Source organism: Dermacentor andersoni, chromosome 1 (assembly GCF_023375885.2).
Source record: "Dermacentor andersoni chromosome 1, qqDerAnde1_hic_scaffold, whole genome shotgun sequence".
NCBI lineage: Eukaryota > Metazoa > Arthropoda > Arachnida > Ixodida > Ixodidae > Dermacentor > Dermacentor andersoni.
The window spans coordinates 258,462,268-258,484,957 of NC_092814.1; the positions used below are offsets into that span (position 1 = coordinate 258,462,268).

Genomic DNA, 22,690 nt, shown 5'->3' on the forward strand with positions numbered 1-22,690 from the left:
CAAACATTATCATAGTTTACTCTTATCTTCTATCATCATCAGTTTTTTTTCGTCTGGTATCATCGTGTTTCTCACGTGTGTTTTAATCAGCGCCGTTTGTCAGTCGCGTGGAATGACATTTAAAAAAATCCTTGAATCTTGTTCTCGGCACATAAGTAAACTCAGGAACTATGGAGCAGATGTTAATCTCTCTCCACCGTATGAATTTATGTGTCAGGTTGGAGATCCTGTACTGCGAACTCGCGCAGAGGCAGTCGACCTGGTAAAGGTCACCAGCGCTGAAGTTCAAAACGTAACTATTTGACGGAGTCGTTAGGGTGTGTGTGTTTAAATCATGTTCATCTAACTTGTCCTTTCTTGTTTCAGATAATTAATGTAATGCGGATTGTCATGAATAAAAGTTATTCGACGGGCATATCAGCACCTCAAGTGGGTTGTCCACTGAGGATTATAATGATGGAGTTCCCCATGAAATACATGAAGCTGGCCCAAGCGGAAGAAGCAAAGACACGTGTTTACCAGCCTTTTCCACTGAAGGTGGCCATACGAATTGCTACGTGCTATCTTTAATCTGGCTTTTTCGGCCTAACTAATGATCGTTCTATCTGCCTTTGCTCATATTATATTTGCAGGTGTTCATCAATCCTACTATGGAAGTTATAAACAATCAGAGGCTCGTATTCCCTGAAGGCTGCGAGAGCATCCGAGGTTTCACTGCAGATGTGCCGAGATACTATGAAGTGAAGGTTTCAGGTAAATAAATTTTCAGGTATACATATATAGCAAAACAGAAGTAATACAGTTTTATTCAACTAAATCTCTGAAGTCTCATCAAACAAACCCACTCAAGCTTGGGTGCTTAGAATACAGCCAGTTTATTTTTTGAAGGTGCGCTAGACATATCCAGTCGATCGCGTTGTGCGTTGTTGCAGATTGCTTAAGTTGTATGGGCTGGCCAGGTACTCATCAAGAGGCTTAACTGGCAGAACAAACAATCTGGGAACACCAGGCTTATTTCTTTGGTGAACAATAAAATGCTCTTCGTATAGAACTGCTCTGTCCTACCCCCATCACTATCCAGGACAGCCAACATAGTTTTCTACGTCTTTGAAACAGCCAGGCCAGTAGTATTCCATAAGCAATCTTTCCTTTGATTTGTTTATACCTAGGTGGCCGGACCACCCATTTCCATGACAGAGACTCAAAAGGTCCTCCCTGTACTTAGTAGGTACGACTAACTGATCTAAAATCCTACCCTTTCAATCTCTGCAGTGCCGATAGAACAATCCTCCTCTCTCATGTATCGTCGCGTTGCGCCTAGCAATGCCTTCTTTAGCTGTGTGATGTAATTTAGCTAAGCTGTCATCATTCTTTTGCTCGGCTGCCAGTGACTCTCTATCCACACGTAAGAGCTGATCAAAGTTCTTTGAGGCCGGTAATAACAATGACTCTGTCTCGCTTGCGAGTGCATCAGCGGGCTCTTCCTGCAGGGGTGAACTTTGACTCCCTGGCGATACGCTCTCATTGAGCTGGTCAGCTGGCAGGCTTTCCTCAACTGTATTTTTTTCCCTAGGGCCTAGCTCGGATTCGGGTATTGAAGTTATCCCCTTTTCTGCTTCCGCTGGAGCAGCTTGTGCATTTTCAGCCGAAAGCGACGCGATCTTATGAGCTTGGCCTCGCGTCAATGTCTGTACTACGCCCTCTCCCAATTTAAGCCCTTTGTCACGCAGTAACTGATTCGAACGATTCGAAAAGATGTAAGGGTACTGCAGTGACAAAAATTTGGAAACTGCAGCCTCAGTCTCTAGCTCCCTGAATGGCCCACTGATTTTGACTTTGGCCATGGGCAGACACACGCTGTGTTCTTCTACAACCTGTTTGATCCATGCTACTTCTCCGGTGAAGTCATCTACTGTCACGTAAGACGGATGGACAATGTCCAGCGTGGCGGCACTGTCTCTTAGCACCCGGCATGGTTTGCCATTAACTTGCAGGCCGTGAAGATATGGACTTAAAAGTTCCATATTCTCGTCTTTTCATCCACGTAGGAGAAAACTATGCTAGGCTTCCCACAGTTTATAGCTATATGTCCCAGTTTGTGGCATTTATAACAGCGGATTGGTCTGAAAGATTCGAATTTTCTTTTCTGCTCTTTTGGTAATGTTCTCCCGTTTGATTTCTCCACGCTCTTTTCTGAGGGCTTTTCCTCCACGTCTACAGGCTCCGATCGTCTAGTCTGCGAACCCTTTTTGAACGGGAATGGTTTCCGCGGTCCATTTCGACTGTCCCAATTTCCGTCCTCGGCGTTCAAACAGCAGTTTGCAACCAAAACACACTGTCAGGATTGGGGGCTCAATCTCATGGCTCGTAATCAGTTGTCAAGATTGGAGTCGGGCATGAATTAGAAGGTAGCCGGCCCATGCCGTCATCCAACTTATCCACGCTGAGGACGTTGTTGAAGGGAAGGACTGCTTCTCATTGAGAACGAGGAATATGGGTTTATTTACAGTATCTACACAAGGACGTTGCAGTTCATCAGTCTAGCATGACTGCGAGAGAAAAGTACACTGAGCAGCCACACAACAGCGGTTTATAAGCACTTGGTCCTCCCTCGATCCCAAGGTGAGGGAACCGTTCGACCAGTCATCGTAGACGAGCCGCCTTTGAGCGGGAGGGCTTCCACACCGGTTTCACGGACCCCACCGAGGGCAGACAGACTTCGCAGAACTTGGGGCTTACGTCAGGAACGGTGCGTGGGAAGGGTCCTCCAAAGACATTCCCTCGGGACCTCCCTTGCTCACGGCAGACCAGGTCGGCGGTGGCGTGTTCAGTCACAAAGCCTGGTTCGTCGAACTCCTCTCGGCAATCCCGTGACGAAGAGATGAGGACGCGGCGTATTGTCCTCCGGACACAGTAGACTTAGTGACGCCATTTGGCTAGGGGATGATGGTGGCTTTCTAGGAAAAGTCGACGCCGCTCTTGCACCTGGCTGGCAGAACTTGCACCTGAGCAGGCCATTCTTAACACCTCTCTCCAGAGGATGCAGCTGTGGTACTAGTCCTTGTATAACACATGCCTTCATGTCCTTGCGCTTGAAGGGCTCTGTTAGTGCAGTAGTGCCTTTTGGAATTTTAAGCCTGTGACCAATTTTAGTACATTATAATTCTTTCACAGTGCATCTTTCACGTCCTTGGCACACTTCATAGTCATTGCCATAGTTTTATTACATGTAGCTCTTAACGCACTTTACAGCAACCAACTTTTAGGCCCCTTTACAGCCCTGTCACATCCATTTCTCATAATTTTTCGCTTCACTTTGAACTCATTACCATTGGCCTGGCGCTCTTTGGTCATTCTTGGCTCTTGCACCACAAAACACTATATTCATCATCATCAAAAGAATAATACGCCCCAAATTAGAATATGCCAGAGCAGTCTGGGACCCTAATAACATCAACTTAACACGTTAGAATTAGTTCAGAATAACGCTGCTTGTCTTATTCTTTCAAATTATAACAGAACTGCCAGTGTAACGGCCATGAAAACTCTTCTTTCTCTTCCATCTCTTGCAGGTCGACGTAAAGTTTCCCATTTATCATTATTTCACAAAATCTTTCGCCATACAACATTGTATGATGTATTCATTCATATTCCACACTATGTATCCCGTCGCATCGATCATTCTTACAAGGTTCACATTCCTTCTTGCAGCACAAATAAATTTTCCCAGCCATTCATACTTCGGACGTCACTAGCGTGGAACCGCCTTCCCGCAAACATTGTATCCATCAGCAATAATTCCTTGTTTTGTGATGCCTTAGACAACATTACTTACTAGGATGCAGTTTCATGTACCTGTAAATCTTGTAGTTTTTGTAATAGCTTCTTTTTTTCCCTACTCATTGTATTCCTACCAAATTGTCAAATTGTACCTTTTATGTCGTTTTTTTTTTTTCTCATGCAATTGCTGATATTACCTGTAGGTCACTCTCCTCCGTAAAGCCTTGACAGGCCTTGAGGGTGCTTAAACCTAATAACAAATTAAACAGTTTATGCAGTGCACTTAAATTTCACCCTTAATGATCACAAGGACCTACCTAGCAGACTCTCTGCATTTGTACAAAAACCATCAAAATCATTTTGGTATGCCTTAAAAAAGTTTTCATAATTCATCATGGTTAGCTAACTATGCATACTGCATAAATTGTTAAGGGGGTACATATTATCGCTATGTGGAAACAAAGACTTAGTTGGAAGGAGTCGAAAAAAACAGCAAAAGAGAAATTGTTAAGTTTCTGAATATGACTACCAACAACCTACCATTAATGTTTTACAACCTTTGTCCGTAAAGTTCCGAGACTGAGTCCATTAAAAAAAATGCATTTAACATTGAAATCATTTGTGCAGCACCCCTTTGAAATAGTCTCCCTTGCAGTTTATACACAGCTTTCAACGCTTCTTGAGGTCTTGGAAACAGTTGAAAAACACTTCTTTTGGCAGGGCTGTCAGCTCCTTTGTCGTGGCATCTTGAATGGCCTACACGATCCCCATCCAGCGAGCTTTCAGGGCTCTCTTCACGCGAGGAAACAGGAAAAAATCACATGGGGAGATGTCAGGCAAGTATGGCGGATGGGGAAGTACAGTAATGCTGTGCTTGGCGAGAAATTTTGTCACGCTGAGAGCAGTGTGCAGCCTTGCGTTATCGTGGAGAACGCTCCATTGTCCAGATACCCATAAGTCAGGGCGACAGCACCGCAATGCATCACACATGTGTTGGAGCACGCGGATATAAAACTCCTGATTCACCGTCTGCCCTTGTGGGATGAACTCATGGTGTATGACACCTCTGGCATCGAAAAAAACTAGCAGCATCATCTTTTTTTTTTGGCCTTCTGTCGCTGCACCTTTCTCGATATTCCGGATAGCTTGTGGACCCCCATTCAGTGTTCTGCTTCTTTGAGGATCGTATTGAAAACATCATGTTTCGTCTTCAGCAATGATGCTGTCGACGAATGCAGCATCCTTCTCTGCCTTGGAGAGTAAATCAGCACTCACTGATGCCCTCGTGTCCTTCTGGTCCTGTGTGAGGGAGTGCGGCACAAGTCTGGCATTCAGCTTTCGTTTCCCCAAGTTCTCACGCAAAATTTGGTGGCATGTTGTCTTACTAATGCTGAGAGCATCCGATAGCATGCGGACTGTAATGGTGCGGTCTTGCTGTACAATCTCCCTGATCCGAGCCACATTGTTTTCATTCCGTGAGGTTGCAGGGTGCCCCTGCCTTGTGTCGTCTTCCACCAATGTTCTCCCCGAAACGAACCTCTTGTGCCACTAGAAAACTCGCGCCCGTGATAATGTCTCGTTGCCGTAAGCGTCACGAAGGAGCTCATGCGTCTGTGTGGCTGTCTTGCCAAGCTTCACACAGAATTTTATGTTTACACGTTGTTCGAGGTGGACGTCCATCTCTACACATTCACTCACAGTAGAATGCGCAGACGACTAGTGACAACATATTTTTCTACATGTAGTGCCATCTAGCGGCTGCCACAGCAATGAACATAAATAGCTCAGGTTAGCCCGAAAAGATGGTGCTACACATACGCACCAACATTTGTTTTGGGGAATCATTTCTAGAGAAGAAAGTAAATCACTCTCAAAACTTTACGGACAAAGGTTGTATAAATGAATTTTATAAATTGACATATTATAATTCAATAAAATAATAATTATAATGTAAAATTTATAATATATAAAATTTTATATTTTATAAATAATTTTGTTATAACATTGAAAGCAGAAGGGAAGAGGGGAATCATGGCATTAGGATCTGCAAAAGTAATAAGAGCATATCTAATTAGCTTCATCAAACCATAGCCTCCTAAATATAGGAGGCTATGATCAGACCAGTGGAGTTGATAAATTGGGGGAAGTATTCTATGTGGGCAGAATCCTTGGATTCACTCCACCGCTTTAATTGGTTGGATACCTGTAATGGCAGCATCTCTGAACTGGGCATCATTTTTCTTTATCAAAGATGTGTAATCACTCCTAATGCTTCACAGCATAGCAAATGGTACTGAATTGTGCAACATTTAAACATGAAATTATAGGGTTTTACGTGCCAAGACCACAATCTGATTATGAGGCACGCCCTAGTGGGGGACTCTAGAATAATTTGGACCACCTGGGGTTTCTTAGCGTGCACATAAATATGAGTACACAAGTGTTTTCTCATTTGACCCCAATCGAAATGCGGCCGCCGTGGCCAGGATTTGATCCTGCGACCTTGTGCTTCGCAGCCCATCACCTGGCTGGGTGAATCCAATCATTTTAATGGTGTCCTCATAAGTGTATTTGAATAATTTGAGACATGTAAAAAGTCTACTAACCTGCCAGTTATGCTGCTGTGTACTAATAAATGCAGCTACTAGTGTGATACTGTATTTATTCAATTATAAGGTGGTCATGATTATGAGTCAAAGGTGCCAGGGCCAAAGGTGCCTCCCCCCAAAAAAACTTCAGGGGAAGCTTTAGTTGAAGCCCTACTCAGATACCGCCTATTTAAATACATACAAAATGCAGAAACACTTTTCTGAGATAACTACTGGGCCTATTTTAATGAAATTTGTTGCATTTGAGAGAGAAAGTTAATTCTAGTGACTGTTGGAAGCAAAATTTTGATTGAAGGCCCGAGTTTCCTTTAAGGAATTTTTAAAAAATTTGTTAGGATGAAAAAAAAAATAGAAGAGCAAAGTTTAAAAATTCGTAGCTCTGCACCAAGAACAGATGTCACAGTTCTGTAAACTGCATGCGTTAGAGCAGGAGGAAGATTCTAGGGTTTTACGTATCAGAACCATGAGGCATGCCGTAGTGAAGGACTACGGATTAATCTTGACCACCAGGGGACCTTTAACGTGCCTCCAATGCACGGGACATGTGCGTTTTTACATTTCGCCCCCATCGAAATGCAGTCGCCGCAGCCGGGCCTTGTGCTTAGCAGCGCAACATCATAGCCGCTAGGCCACTGCAGCGGGTTATCCATTAGAGCATTCAAAGCAGACAAATTTTATATATGAATTTATATCTTACATGAATTTGCTACATTGTTTACGAGGGTTTTCCAAACGTCCTACTCGCATACAAGTGGTGTATTTCAGATCCATGTATAATACATCAATCTTCTCCACTTTAGATGTATTATTAGATACGATTGACAGAATTTTAATATTGTTTTTCATTGCTGAGTTAGTGTTATAAACTTGATAATTTCGTTTTCGAAATATTTGCGATTTTCAACAATTTTTAATAAAAAATGAACGACATAAGTATAATATTCACTACCAACAGTCACCAGATTTTAACTTTTTTCTACCTGCCGTGGTTGCTCAGTGACTATGGTGTTGGGCTGCTGAGCACGAGGTCACAGCATCGAATCCCAGCCACAGCGGCTTCATTTCGATGGGGGCGAAATGCGAAAACACCCGTGTACTTAGATTTAGGTGCACGTTAAAGAACCCCAGGTGGTTGAAATTTCTGGAGTCCTCCACTACGGCGTGCCTCATAATCAGAAAGTGGTTTTGGCACGTAAAACCCTATAATTTAATTTAACTTTTTTCTTTTAAATGCCACAAACCTTATCAAACTTGGTGCAGCGTTTGCGAGAAAAATGATTTCTCCTTTCCTAATTATTTAGATAAGAGCCCCTGATCTAAAGCTCTCTCTTAAAAGTATGCTCACTAATATAGGGAGATATAGAGTAGGAAATAGATTATTCAGATTTGGTGGGGATTGCTTGAAGTAATGAATTATCAACTCAGCCGAAACGTAAAATGGCCAACATAATATAGGGGGAAAGGAAGCTTCAACATGCAGAGTGCGGGTTATATAGGTGTGGCTTCATGGCAGTGCTAATTTGTCCTTTAAGTGTGGCTTCACAGCATTGCAGCGCACGCTGCCGTAAAGCCACACTACAAAGCGAAATTTGCATATAAGGCGGGAGGTGACCTCGAGGCTAAGAATCCTGGTGAATAAGCTCACCTTATAGTCTAATAAATACAGTATTAAATTTTATTTTGGTACAGCAGTATCACAGCTACTTTTTGGGGAACGTCTTTAAAGTTTATCGCTACAGTCATAAGTACGACTACACGTGCAATACCTACCAAAATACTATAGAGATGCCATAGTGGAGACAACATATGGAAAAGGTACACCATTAGTGGAGTGATTTGTTTTTATTATAATGTAGGCATGTACGTAAGCATTCGCCTGCACTGTGCCACATCTTGGTTGCATTTTTCATAGAAAGGGTTATACATTCAGAGAGCCTTCACAGTCGCTGCATGCCATGGATCTGATATTTTGCCAAGCTCTGCTAAGCACAGGTCAGCATGCTCAGTCACGAGTACACTGACGCATACTCGCTCCGCACTCATTTCACAAATGTGAGGTAGAACATTGCTGACTGACAAAGGGAGTAAGTGCCGGTTAACACAAGTACAAGAAAAAGTCAGTGACAGTGATTTTAAGGGGACATGAGTATCAACGTGGGTGACTTGGCAAGTGTGAATGAGTGCCAGTGAGTGGATGTGGTTATGAGCATGACTGGGTGTCGGTAAGTGAGAATGGAAGCGACTATGATTGCAAGTGAGTTTTGGTACGAGTAGGAACATGAGTGAGTGCCAACAAGTGCAAGTACATAGCCTATGAAAATATTTTCGGCCAAGTGTTTGCTTTTCTGCCGACCTATGCTGCTAAGCTAGTAACCTTTGCTCTGCAAAGCTTAGAGTCGTCCAGAATGTCCGACTTTCCAACCACTCACTCAAAATGACAAAGAGTGGCACAAAAATGTTCATTTACTTATATTTTACCTCCCAACTGAAGCTTGCCATTTTCATAGTACTTCCATAAATTTTTCTGAGGATAAGCTAAGCATGGGTGGCTACAACTTGTGCACTTGTCCTAATCATTGAGAGCAAAGCATTTTTTTTTTCCTTTTTGGGAGCTACTGTCTTTGTGTGACCTTCAAGACAGCAAGTGGCCTTCAAAGCTTATACCTGTGTCACACGGGCGTTTGGAAGGCCTTCCAAACGATAGTCAGTTGACTCAAAGGTCAACTTCGAGCTGCTACACAGGCGGTTTCAAAGGCCGCCGAGTCAATAGTCTATTGAGTCAATGGAGCACCCTACAACTCTATCGAAATCTCGATGGCCTTTGAGCAACGGAAGTGGAAACAGCGCGAACATACCCTCTCGTTCACAGTGTGCACGTACTCATGGTTAGAAAGAACAAATCAAACCAAATGTTCTAAATATACTATATATGAGTGTTATTAATTATTCAATAAAGTATTCTTGCCACTTGACATGTGCGAACACACACCAAAACGGCAGCCGCACCGAGCAGCGCAAACGGCAGCCGCAGTTTCGCTACTCAACAACTTAAAAACTAAACTTATATGTATGGCAATGTATAAACAAGCATAAAAGAAATTATAGTGCTTTTAAATGGTTTTAATGTTGTTTAACTTTTCGTGGCATGAAAACGAAAATAAAGATCCGCAGCGCCACACAATTTTGCGAGAAACACCTGAACCACTCAACGGCCTTTCAAAAGTGCTGTGTGGCAGCGCGACAACTCCTTTGAGTTGATAGAGTTGTGGCGTTTCGAAGGCCGTTGACTGGAATGCCTTCTAAATGTGCCCGTGTGACACATGTATTACACAGTTGCACAGGAGGCACAAGGATGTGGGTCAAGGTACTGAAAGGCATTTCTCTTTCCCTCTGGGGCAAGGTCATTTAGTGTGAATCAGACTTTGCAGAAAGTATTTTGCATAAAGTAATTGTTGCGCATAGTTTAATTGCACATTGACAGTATTAATAGTGAAACATTGCTGTACTAGTTGGCTGTCCTGGCTTTATCCTTAGGTCTGAATGAAAAAGGAGAGGCCCATGAGTGGCAGGCATATGGATGGCCAGCTAGAATCATTCAGCATGAGATGGACCACCTTGAAGGCAGCCTCTTTATTGATCTCATGGACTCACGGACTTTCCACTTCAACTACTGGCATCTAATCAAGAAGCTGCCCAAGTCAAGATTGAAGCAGTGATGTTAGTACTTTCGTGGAAATTTGTGAAAAATGTGGTGAAGCATTTTTTAAGGAAAAGAAAGTTGTTAAATATAAGGCTTAATAAAGAAATTTAGTGAGCTCGGTACACTAGAATGTAATGTAGACTTGTCGATGTTGAGTGACGCTCTTTGTCTAACCTCCATGCACTAAACTAAGCAGATTGGTGAATTTCTTCAAATACATCTATTCTATTAACATAATAGTTCCAAGGACCAACCTGTACTCAAGCCAATGAAGGTGGCTTAATTTTGTATGCAACATATGTATGAGGTATATTTCAAGAGTTTATGCAGTGAGTCAGCAAAAACGTGGGAGAGGGTGTAACAGCACTGCTCTCACTGTCTCTACCCAAAAGGAGCCAATGTATCTCTAGTACAAGCTGAACTGCTGCATGATAAGGTAGAATTTTATGTGTGCACTTTTTGTGCAACCCATTTTGAGTCTTTATCAAAATGCAAATCTATGTACAGACAGAACAAAGGATCAATATCTGATTTGCTGTGAAATTTTGCAAAAATTATACAGAAATTCATCAAATGTTTCAAAAAGCCTATGGAAAGAATGCCTTAAAGAAAGAAGTGTGTTCAGCATTTTTGGGAAGGCTGTTATTACGATCGGCCAGCGGGGGTAGTGAACTTCTAGCCTCTCCAGCCCCACTGTGACAAATTGCTTCGTGAAGCTGACATTGCGTCAACCTCGGACAGACCTGCGGCGCCCGCAAGGCAAGACACGTTTGGCAGACTGAGTATTGTTCGTTGGTTCTCTGTTGCCTTCACGAACCAACGGGAGCAAGAAAGCTCCTGAAAAGGGGTGTTCTGAGGCATTCCCTAGCTCATGGACTTCGGTGACCGCCACGGTCGTTTAACAGACGCTCCAGCTAACTGAGGTGTCATCCCAGGAACCGAGAGGTGCCAGCTTGAGTGAAGCGTGGCAATCCCCGTCTACGAAGCTACGAAGCTCCCCTCCTTTGTGTGTATTCAGTGAAAAAAGGTTCGTGAGTGATTGTGTGAACCCTTGCCCTCAACGCAGGCCCTTCGACGACTTTGGACGCTCCACTTGGAAGAAGGGGGCGGAAGTTTTCCGTGGCCTAGGGATCTAGGGAGGACCGAGGGGGTTTAAGCAAACTTTTTCAGCTCCTCTGTGTGCTTCACTTCAGTTATGCTAGTCTGATGAGATGTAACATTCTCCACTCTTCGTGTAGATATTGTAACTAAACCCAGTACTCCTCATTCTTGATGAGAACGTGTTTCTTCCTTCAACAACGTCCTTAGCGTGGATGTGTCAGACAACGGCATGGGCCAGCTACCCCGTTTTGACATGCCCGACCCCAATTCTTACAACTAGCTGGCAACGGTGAGACGGACTTTGTGATGTGGTGCTGTGTCTGCCGTGAGTACATGGTTTTTGCTTTGACTCTCTAGGCTTCATGTTGTCGTTGTTCAGTTTAGAACAGTAGGAAAGCTGGATTGTTGATCGTTAGCTAGGTTGTGTTTACCTAGTCATGTTTAGCAAGCAGGACCAAGGCAGTAAAACAGCAATCATGGATTTCAGGATACTGCTGAAAGATGAATTGTTGGTTGTCGGTGAGGAACTGGGCCTAGAAATACACAAGAAAATGATGAAATTGGAAATATTAAAGCTGATTTCCGAACAGGCCAGTGAGGAGGAGATTGGAATTGGGTTAGAACTTTTTAGGAGAAGAGAGAGACGGGATAGAGAGAGAGAACGGGACAGACAGAGAAAGAAAGAACAGGACAGAGCGGAATGCAAGAAAGATCGCGAGTTAAGAAAAATGCAACTTGGCCTTGAAAGTAAATGTTTGCAGTTTTCTCGAACGAGTGAAAGGGCTCTGGAATGATCAAATGAGGCAGAACCATACTCCATGGAAAGGCTGTTAAAGCCATTTGAAGTTGGGAACGACATAGGGTTGTTCCTAGGAAATTTTGAAAGGACTTGCGAGAAGATGAACTTCGCTACAAGTACATGGCCACAGCGGTTGCCGTCTATGTTGCCGTGTAAAGCTGCTGAAGTAATTGCCAGACCTGGAGTGCAAGATGCATATGATTATGTAGGCGAAGGCTAAGGCTAGCTTTTTGAGAAAGTACCGCCTTTCAGCCAAAACTTTTCGGCAAAGGTTTCGAAGCACAGGCGAGAAGGATAGTGAGGGATATCCGGAGTTTTCATATGGCTTAAAGGCAAACCCAGTTGAGTGGTTGAAAAGCGTGGAAGCATACGAGAGCAGACACATGATTATTGAATGTATGTGTCTAGAGCAGTTTTACAAAAGCATCCCACAATTTTTGAAGCTGTGGGTGCAAGTCAGAGGAAAACACTGTGGAAAGGGCGGTCGAATTAGCCAGAGTATGCAACGCGTAGAAAGCTGACTGCGAAGATAAAAAATTGGGACGGTCAAAATGGACTGTCAAAACAATTTCCGTTCAAAAAGGGATCACAGACGAAATGACCAGAGTATGTAGACGTGGAGAAATGGACATCAGAAAAGAGCGAAGAGAGCGAAGAGAAGTCAAATGGCGAAGCCATGCAAAAAGAGCAGAAAGGGCAATCCAAATCTTTTAGACTGATCCTCTGCTATAAGTGCCACAAACTTGGACATATTTATGCGAACTGCGGGAAGCCTAGGGTAGTTTTTTTCTACGGGGACGAATGAGACGAGAACACGGAACTTCTATGCCCATATCTTTACCACCTGCATATTAATGGAAAACCATGCCGGGTGCTACGAGATATTGCCGCCACCATGGACATTGTCCATCCATCTTGTGTGACGGTAGATGACTTCACTGGAGAAGTAGCATGGATTAAACAGGTTGTGGAAGAACACAGCATGTGTCTACTGATGGTGAAAGTCAAGATTAGTGGGCCGTTTGGGGAGCTCGTGATTGAAGCTGCAGTTTCCAAATTCTTGTCGCTGCAGTACCCTTGCATTCCCTCGAATCGGTCGGATCACTTACTGCATGAGGAGGGGCTGAAACTTGGAGAGGGCTTAGCATAGGCGTTGACGCGATCCCAAGCTCGTCAAATCACGTCGCTTTCATCTGAAAATGCAAAAGCCGCTCCAGAAGAAGTAGCAAAAGAGGTAAACTCTGCAACAGAAACTGAGCTAGGTTCGAGGGTTGAAAAAGCAGTTGTGGAAATCCTGCCAGCTGACTAGCTCAACGAGAGCACATCACAAGGCATGTGTCAAAGTTCACGCCTGCAAGGAGAGTCAGCTGACGCACTCGCAAGCGAGACGGGGTCGTTGCTGTTACCGGCCTCAAAGAACTTTGATCGGCTCTTACGTGTGGACAGAGAGTCACTGGCAGCCGAACAAAACAATGACATCAGCTTAGCTAAATTAAATGTAACAGATAAAGAAGGCATTGCTAGGCGCAACGTGATGATGCACGAGAAAAGAGGCTTCAAAGCTTCCACTTTGACAGAGCCGGCTGACAAAACAATAGGGTTTACAGGGAAAGAGGGAAAGTTCACCTCTCCAACAAAAGTAGTGCCCTGTACACAAGAAAGTTGAGTAGGTGGCAATCGGGATACTTGGATCACAGTGGTGGCCATTTCTGGGAAAGGGCACAGGGGCATGGCTGGACATGGCATGACTGGGAGGACAGTTGCCGTTGCATTCTTGGGTTTCTTGATCAGGAAGTGTCAGAAAAGCGAACACAGGCACATGGATACTAAGGATAAGAAAGGAGAGGGAGACTATAGCCGAGGTGATTTGCTGTCACATATAATGTTCCCTTGAAGGGACACTTGCTGCTGCATTCTTGGGTTTGTTGGCGAGGAAGCATTTTAGAAAAGCTAAGGCAGGGACATGGATAGGAAGGATAAGAAAGAGTGGGAGAATATAGACTAGGTGATTTTCTGGCCCATGTGATGTTTCCTTGGAGGGACACTTGCCGCTGCATTCTTGTGTTTCTTGGTGAGGAAGGATCTGAGAAACGCAAAGGCAGGGACATGGATACCTACAATGAGAAAGGAGAGGGAGACTATTAACGAGGTGATTTGCTGTCACATGTCATATTGTCTTGGAGGGACACTTGCCACTGCATTCTTGGGTTTGTTGGCCAAGAAGCGTCCAAGAAAAGTCAAGGCAGGGGCATAAATATGAAGGATAAGAAAAGACAGGGAGACTATTATTGAGGAGATTTGTTGGCACATGTCATGTTTCTTTGGAGGGACACTTGCCGCTGCATTCTTGGGTTTCTTGGCCAGGAAGTGTCTTGAGAAAAGCAAACATAGGCACATGGATACAAAGGATAAGATGGAGAATATAGACGATGATCTTCTGCCTCATATCATGTTCCCTTGGAGACACCTGCCACTGCATTCTTGGGTTTCTTGGCCAGGAAGTATCTTAGAAAAGTCAAGGCAGGGGCATAAATATGAAGGATAAGAAAGGAGAGGGAGACTATAGACGAGGTGATTAACTGGCACATGTGATGTTTCTTTGGAGGAACACTTGTCACTGCATTTTTAGGTTTCTTGGGCAGGAAGTGTCTGAGATAAGTCAAGGACCATATATATGAAGAATAAGAAAGGAGAGGGAGACTATAGACGTGGTGTTTAAGTGGCACATGTCATGTTCCTTTGGAAGGACACTTGCCACTACATTCTTGGTTTCTTGATCAGGAAGCATCTGTGAAAAGCGCAGAGAAGGACTTGGATATGAAGAATAACATTTAGGACAGGAAGGCCATATAGATGAGGTGATTTGCTGGTGCATGACATGGATATGAAGGATGAGAAAGGAGAGGGGACTATAGCTAGGCAATTTAATTTGTTGGCAAATGTCACATTCCCGTTCAGGGAACATAACTAGCCGCTGCATTCCTGACCTGTCGTTGACTATATCGATATAGAGATTCTGCTTCCCTTGTATAAAAACTTTTTTTTAATTCTTTTTCTGCACAAAGTGGGCTATTATAACATATCATCAAAGCAGGTGATTGTTATATAGCGACAGATTAAACCCTGATGTAATAAATTTTCTTTTTCATCGGGCAGTACAACCTGAATTGCCAATTTGTGCACTCTGTTGCCAATATCCAGCCTATATAGTTAGCTCTTTATGGAACCATTATAGGATGTGCTTTTTTCACCTCACTGACGCAATTATCACAAAACCAGTGCTAGGTGATAAATACTGTAAAGTAGCCATGTGCTCCACTGTTTGTGTTTTAATTAAGGCTAATATAGTGCGTTACGACTTTCTTTTTTCTAAGCATTGCTACATCTCAAGTAGTTTTTCATCTTGCAAATAGTGCTCAATTAAAAATTGGCATGATGCTAATGTCATTGATTTTCTTACAGCCTTGATGGAAAGGATCTTGCACATAGTGAATGGTATTTAGCATACCTATTCACAGTACTTTAATCAGCTGCTCATCAATTCATACAGTGCTCCTTCGCACCTTCGGGACCTCCCAGATTTGCCTTTTTTCAATGTGACTGACATGCTGGAGTATAACAAACAACTTGAGACAGAGAAGCTCGAAATTAAATGGAAATTGCTCTTCGTCTATTTTTGTCATCTTGCCAATTTTATGGCTGTAAACCTGTTTTAATTAGAGCTCTACTCCCTGGGCTCAATGTGAAGTTGCCTGTCTTATAACACTAGTGTTGTGAAATTGGTACTGACACCACAATTTCATAATCTTATGACTTTTCCTTCAGATTGCGAAACTTTAAATGTTAACTGGATTCTAATTTATCTTTAGAGCTATATTTGTCCTTGTTCTTTTTTTTAGCAGAAGAAGCACACAATTGCCCAAGGAAGGGACTCAACTAAACAAAGAACAACATGCATACCACAGTCCCTCCTGAGCTGGAATGCTGCAGCCAACTTGAGCTGGTTCTGTACAAAGGGGAAAAAACTTTCCCAAGCTGCATCTGTGCAAGCTAATGTGCGGTGAGTTCAGGTGTAGCAAGCTTAATATCACTTTATTCTTTCTATATGTAGTGTTAAAAGAGTTAAGTTCAGTGTTTTATTCACTGTACCTAGGCTGCTTTGGCGGATGGGCCCTTTATTGCCAGCTAGATAGATGTTCTATGGAAAATATATATATTATGCAAGATGTAACAGCCTATGGCTACACCCCTGTTATTTAGTTCAGTCTTTTTACTTGAGTATCACACTGGTCCAAGTTTTTTGTGGCGTGCAAAACTTATAGCAAGGATAATAATGCTTCAGAAATCCACTTCCTACCGTCACTAGATTTGGAATATTTCTTTTAAATGCAACAAACCTCGTCAAATTCAATGAAGTGGTTGCTGAGAAAAAAATTATTTCTCCTTTCGCCTATATTAAGATAGGAGCCTTGAGCTAAAGCTTCCTCTTAATAGTTAAGAGTAAGTAACAGCACATGTGTGTGTCACCTTCTCGTCCTTGTCATTTTGTGCTGTTATTCGTTCACTATGAAGTAAATGCACCAATAGTACATTGGTGCGCTACTACATTGGAACTACTAGATGCGAGTTAAGCAGCCAGTGCAGGCTGAGTGCACCAACAAAAAAATTAAGTTTGAGTGAATAAATATTTCAGTTAACCACAGGAAGCAACACACACAACAAAACAATTATTTTCAGCCATGTATTAAAAGGACTCTCAACTGCTCAGGACATGTCATTGGATTGTGGTGGGAGTGAGGAGATTGTGTGTCACATTGATGAAAATAAGCATGCTTGTATCCCACAAGCAAGGCATTATCTTGTAATTTGGCTCTCAAAGTGGGTGCAAAAATTACTTTGGCGGCACTTGAAACTTGTGGGAGATATGGGGTTCTCCTCCGTACTCTTGGGACAAAGGAACGACAACACAGTAATGCAAACAGTCACAAGGGCATTTATTGCACCTGTCATAGATCAATGCCTGCTAGCCGAGTTGCTATCCCCAAAACATGCCGATGGGCGCGCGACAAATCTAGAAGTCCGACTTACCGCGACCTGATAGCGAGCGAATATGTTCGCCCCATGCTGGATCCCAACGCCTGGTCGTTCGCGCGTACTGTCACGCGAACGGTGTCCAAGGCGGCCACGCGAGACGGTCTCGCAGAAGCATGGTCGGCGCACGCGCGGCACGGCACGTCCGTCCCGCTTGCTTCCCGAACCCAAAGAGAGCAAGCGCCTTCCCTTTCGGCGCCCAAGTAACCCCGCAGCAGCTATAGCAGCAGCGCGACACTCGCGCCATCTCCCGCACTGCGCCTCAACCACTCCGACCGCCGCGGGCGCCAGGCCACGCGGCGGGCGAAGCCGCCCTGCAGGAGACGAGCTATGCGGGAAAACTAGATCTCAGGGGAGGCGTGAGAGTCACGCATCCCCACAAACTAAACGGTGTAAACCAAACTGTAAGCTCCATCATGTGGCTTAAATTTGCGCAGGGAGAGTGATCTTGCTTAGATAACTTGATGCATTTGTATTTTATATGCATCTGCTAACTTTGCATCATAGGGTCATTTCTTATTTCCAGATAGCACATGTTGAAAAGTGGCACTGCCTTCATGCATACGAACATGGTGCATCAATGAGTCCTCAAGGGTGCCTTGCAACATGGTGATGCAGATCAATGTGCATCAGGTGCGACTCGCATTGTGGGAGTGGTGCAAAGGTTGCTGTCGGATGCAGGATGCCTAAAATGTGTGCTGGCGTCACAACAGCCAGTAGCATTCCTTGTGACAATGTGCCTACTAGATCATTGTGCAAGCCTTGAATTTCGGCAGCAGTGCCAACAGAAAGGTACAGCTAGACTGCACAGACTGCGCTTGTTGGAAATGCGAGATTTTAGGTGACTTAAAAGAGCTACCTATGCAATCGATTACGTACTAGGAGGGCTATTATAATTTCAGTGTTTCACACAAAGTAACCATTCCTGCAGAAACCCTATGCACTTCCATTTTTTTTCACCAGCACAGCATTGCTTCCATGTACAGTAACCAGTGTTGCGGGCATCCAGACTACGCAAATAACAAAATTCTGTTTGAAGAATTTGTGCTTGCTTTCTAAAAAAAACCACTGCACATTTCGATGCTTCGAAGGGTTGACTTTCCTTTGTACTACAAAATAGTAGGTCCTCAAAAAATTGTAGACAGTCTATTTAATGTGCTGGAACTGTCAGCTTCTGCTCTGCAAATTTTCCTGCTTTCCAACTTTACACTCTCACATTATTTAACATTCTGTAATTTTTATTTTATAATGTTCACTTTATGATGTTAACATTCTGTGCTGTTTACCTATAACACCTCTATAGTGCTTTTTCATGTTGATTTAGCTTTTCTTACTTGTACATACAACAAGCAGCCTTCTACTGCAGTTTTTTAATAGTACCTGTGAAGATGTGTTTTAATTATGATGTGTTCATTTTAAGTGGGAAGTGTACATGCAATAAAGATTACATTTTGAAAGTTTAACTGTTGTAAACTATATTGTCCAATTTATAGTCAATTATTCAGCATGAAATTGGTGTCACACTTAGGATGATGAATCCAAAAACACTAAGAATGGTTTAAAAGTTCATTTTCCTGTCTCAACATTTCTAAACTTTTGTCACCTTCAGAAAACTCCCTGATATGCACTGAACTTGCCTGATTGCCTTTTCTATTACTCATTTCTGTTCTAGAACTGTTACAGGATGATGGCCTTCAGTGTTTTTGTCGTTTGTTTCTTTAACTGTTCCTCGTCCTAAAAGCATCTTTAAGTTCTTGTTTCAGGATTGGAATTGAATCATGGAGAGCAAAATCCATTGTTCTGTTTTATGTTAGGAACTGCCATACAGTCAGTGCTGTGTAGGTAGGTGTGTGTGCTTCCACCCTCACAACACTGTTTCCAGTGTTTCCAAAATTTCATAGGTATACATATAAAGAGGGAAAGAACAAGCACTGAAAGCCGTAAGCCTGAAGTCGGAAAAAGCCAGGAAGGCAAGTGAATTACATCTCATGGAGAGTACATTAGGGTGATTAAAGTTCGCACATGTATGAAGAAATGTACAAACTTGAAAAAGACAATTCTTTATATTTAAGGCTATGTGCCTTTAAATGCCACATGCACTCATAATTTCTGGAAACAGTAGAATATGTAACATCCAAATATTGATCCCAGAATGTCCCAGAGAGGACAATTAATGGACATCCTGTGCATTCGATTAAAACATATTGGCGGGCTAGTAGGTTTAAATCCATGATGGTGTGTAAGCGCGACTGAACGAGGACATAGAAAGATGCACAGAGACAGTGCTTTCAACTATTGATTTTATTTTCGCACACATCGATAAATATATACCGTACAAGCGGAAGCAAATGAGACAGTAAAAAAGAACATTCAGTGATGCATGTCGATGAACTGTGCATGGGTCCAAGGTATGGTCAAAACATACAGCAATAGTTACAACGATAAACCGAGAAATCATCTTTTTTTCAGATAGCGACACTGATGACATGCTCACACACCTTTCCTCTAGTTTTTCAATTCCGTAGGCCTCCACAATCTCCCTTGTCATCCTGCTATGAGCCCTATACAATATAGAAGTACACTCAAACATGGGTTTTCAGGGACAATCTCTGCAATGAATGCTCAAACGACCCGAGATTACCCTAGTGGCATTATATTGATGCTCTTTTAGTCTCGTTGATGCATCTGCGAGTTTGACCAATATATGTTCTTCCGCACAAAAGCGGAATGGCATAGACAATGTTATGAGTGCAGGTTACTTATTGTTTGCGATGTTGAGTAGAACATGCGTTCCTTTTGTTATTCTCTGAATTAGCCTGTTTGCATAGCTTCTGTAGATGCTCAGGGGCAGAGAAAACCACGTCCACCTACAACATTGCTGCTATTCTTCTGAGATTATGTGAAATAAAATGAATGTATGGTACCACAGCAGCTTTCTTTGCTCTAGCACTGGTACTGCTTCTCTTCGATGCGTTTTTACACTTCCTGCTCAAGCCTTCCGAGGCAGAGGTGAGTGTCGTACGCATTGGGTTACCAGAAACTGCCAGGCACTTGGCATGATCTCTGAAACTGGTTTCCACTTTGTGGTCACATGACTTCATGAGAGAATTGTTGAAACACGATGTTACTACTGTGTGTCTTACAAGTTTTAAATGAGCAGAATGAAATGGTAGGACTGGCTTATTGCCTCTTGGCTGATAATTCCAGCAGACTTTTTGTGGTGAAAAGTACAGTCCCAAGTCTAAAAACCTTATGAAATTGCCTACGGGCACTTCATGCATCAACAACAAAGGAGACTACACTTCAGGGAACGAGGTTGCGGTTTTTGAAACCACCCTAGTCAAAATTATCTGATTCGTTATTCAAAGTAATTAAAAAATTGTCAACAAATCTGAACACTTTCACGACATCGGTGTTATTTTTCAGGCGCTCATCAAGAACCTGGTCATGGTTGGCTAGATACAAGTCACTTAAGCAGGGAACACTACATGACCCAATGCGGTGCGGCAGCACTTTCTTTTTTTTTAAGGGGGTTTACCTTTTGCGGCAAGCTTCCTCACGTTTTCACAACCGCAAGTGAAATCGGTGTCTTGGAGAGTAAAGAGCGAAAAGTCCACAGGGGCACAATTTATTTTTGCAATGGTTTTGCTGTTGCCGAGTTCACCTGCCTCAGAAACTTCTCCGTATAGGTTTGCTCAAAGCAAGTACCACTCTGGTGCCCGTTGACCATCAGCAGACTTTCGATTGTTTTCTCACACACAGATGAGCGAAACTCCGAGTTTTGTTCACAGTGCTGAATATTCTCTCACATTCAGCATTGCTGTGGGGAATGGAGAGAATACCCAGCATAACCATTGAAATTCTGTGGAACCTGAGCAATCCGTCGACACTTCGAACGCTTCCGAATTGCGACCACTGCACGTCGCACCTTGGCTCATTCAATATGTCGGCTGGAACCTGATATGCTCGCAAGTTGGCAAACTAGACTTCAAGTGCGTCGATTGCTTCTTCTTTTGGTTCGCCACCTTGCCGGGGTAGGATGGCAGGGAACGCCATAATAAAATGATGTACACTGTTGAATGAAGCAGTTTCCAGAGCTTGTACTTGAGCACCTTCAGCCATCTTGAGATTGATGTCTTCTAGTACAGACGTACAGTAGAGAAGAACTCTCTCTCAATGCAGCTCAGTGTCTCAACCACAGAGTAGGTTGTGCTGCCAATGAATGTCTTCATCACCTTTCTGGTTCTCCGCAGCTCCATAGCTAACTTTCAGCAATGAATGACATGCCTTTACGACACCTGGGTGCACAAATCTAGTCGGGAGATCCTCGAAAAGGCAGTTCAAGAGGCCCCTCAGTACATGAATCTGAGGAGCCTGTGCCTGAATAAGGCAGTTTGCCTTCTCAAAAAGCGGTATAACATTTTGGAGAAAAAGACAGCATGCCCTGTTTAGCTCCGATGACAAAAAATAAAACAGCCGCTCCTCACGGGTCACGTGGCTGGCTTCCCCAGAATCCTTCGTAGGAAGTTTCAGTCTTTTTGCTTGAGATCCAGAATGACCTCCTTTCCTGTTTAGCGAGAGTTCATCGCCATCGGTATTTTTTTCCCAAGGCCTGCAGCAGTCTTGTGAAGATGTGTAGCAGACTTTGGGGTCAGTACAGGGTTCTTGGGGGTTTGTGAGGAAGTCTTCGGAATTGGTATGACTAAAAACAAGCTCTGCTTGTTGCACTACTTTGTTTCAGATAAAAAAAAAAAGCTGAGTAGTGGTTTCGACTGGTCGAGCAGCCTCTTGAAACACTTTTTCAACGACAGCCAACGAATGCTTCAACATCTTTCTGACCTCGGCGTCGTGCAATTTTTGGAACTCTTTAAGTTGATCTTTCCATTTCTAGCTTTTCTCTAGGTAAAAAAAAACGTCAACCAAAGCCTCGTCAACCTTTACAGGAAGGCCATGAAGCTCCTTTTAGGGCAGCCAAGTTGATGAGATGGCACGAGCAACCAACCCCTATCAAACCTGGTTGAGCCTCTCTCAATACAATAGAAACTTTTCTTGCTGATCACAACATTGGCATTGTCCGAACACATAGCCAACAGGTTTCCAACAGGCAAATTCCGAGACTTCATCTCGTCCAGAACCAGATTTGCAATCTTGTGACCCGTCGCTTCCCCTTGTATTGTCCCGAGGCAAAGAAGGTGGTTTTCGACTCTACTCGTTCCATTAATGAAATATGTCGCAACAATAGGGTAAAGCTGCGTATCCCTATTGTTACTGCCATCCACAGCGATCGAAAATACTTGCTATTTTAGGGCATCCAGCAATGGAGTCTTCGCGTTGGCGGCCATTTCCCGAACAATTGACGTCGTCTTTGCTCATCTACGGGCATTTCGCTTCTTCTCACTTGGGGAGCATCTTCCGGAAAAGCGGTCCAGCATGATTACCGACACTCAGCGGGATGTTGTGTTCAACTAAAAATGCCGTGAAGAGGCATTCTGCCCGAATCACACTGAGATCGTTGTCGCTGCGTACAAAAGTTGCTAGGTTTGGCTGGCTGTCCACGACTCGCACATGTCCCCGATGCTTTTTTGAAGTGATGGGGGCCTTGATGTCAGA

The 22,690-nt window shown here is 43.4% G+C and overlaps 1 protein-coding gene across 5 annotated transcripts; it reads left to right on the plus strand.

Annotated features, from left to right (window-relative positions):
• Window positions 1-39: 39 nt before the first annotated feature.
• LOC126547854 (peptide deformylase, mitochondrial-like) lies at window positions 40-20,003 on the plus strand. 5 transcript variants are annotated; one of them, XR_007602797.3, is made up of 7 exons: window positions 40-292; window positions 367-537; window positions 633-753; window positions 9,924-10,106; window positions 11,398-11,515; window positions 15,889-16,049; window positions 17,607-20,003. XR_007602797.3 is itself a non-coding variant. In XM_055063692.2 (4 exons), exons 1-4 carry the CDS (start codon window positions 113-115, stop codon window positions 10,103-10,105), a joined length of 654 nt encoding a protein of 217 aa, XP_054919667.1. In that variant the 5' UTR covers window positions 40-112; the 3' UTR covers window positions 10,106-10,211. The 5 variants fall into 5 exon arrangements, 1 of the variants encoding a protein (XP_054919667.1); XR_007602798.3 differs by having other exon boundaries at window positions 15,892-16,049; XR_007602799.3 differs by lacking the exon at window positions 11,398-11,515.
• The last annotated feature ends 2,687 nt before the right edge of the window (window positions 20,004-22,690 follow it).

Bases quoted from the DNA above. Each gene is read 5' to 3' on its own strand.
- LOC126547854 (XM_055063692.2), top strand. From the start codon at position 113: ATGACATTTAAAAAAATCCTTGAATCTTGTTCTCGGCACATAAGTAAA. The intron at 293-366 runs GTAACTATTTGA...TTCTTGTTTCAG, and splicing joins CCAGCGCTGAAGTTCAAAAC to ATAATTAATGTAATGCGGAT. The intron at 538-632 runs GTGGCCATACGA...TTATATTTGCAG, and splicing joins ACCAGCCTTTTCCACTGAAG to GTGTTCATCAATCCTACTAT.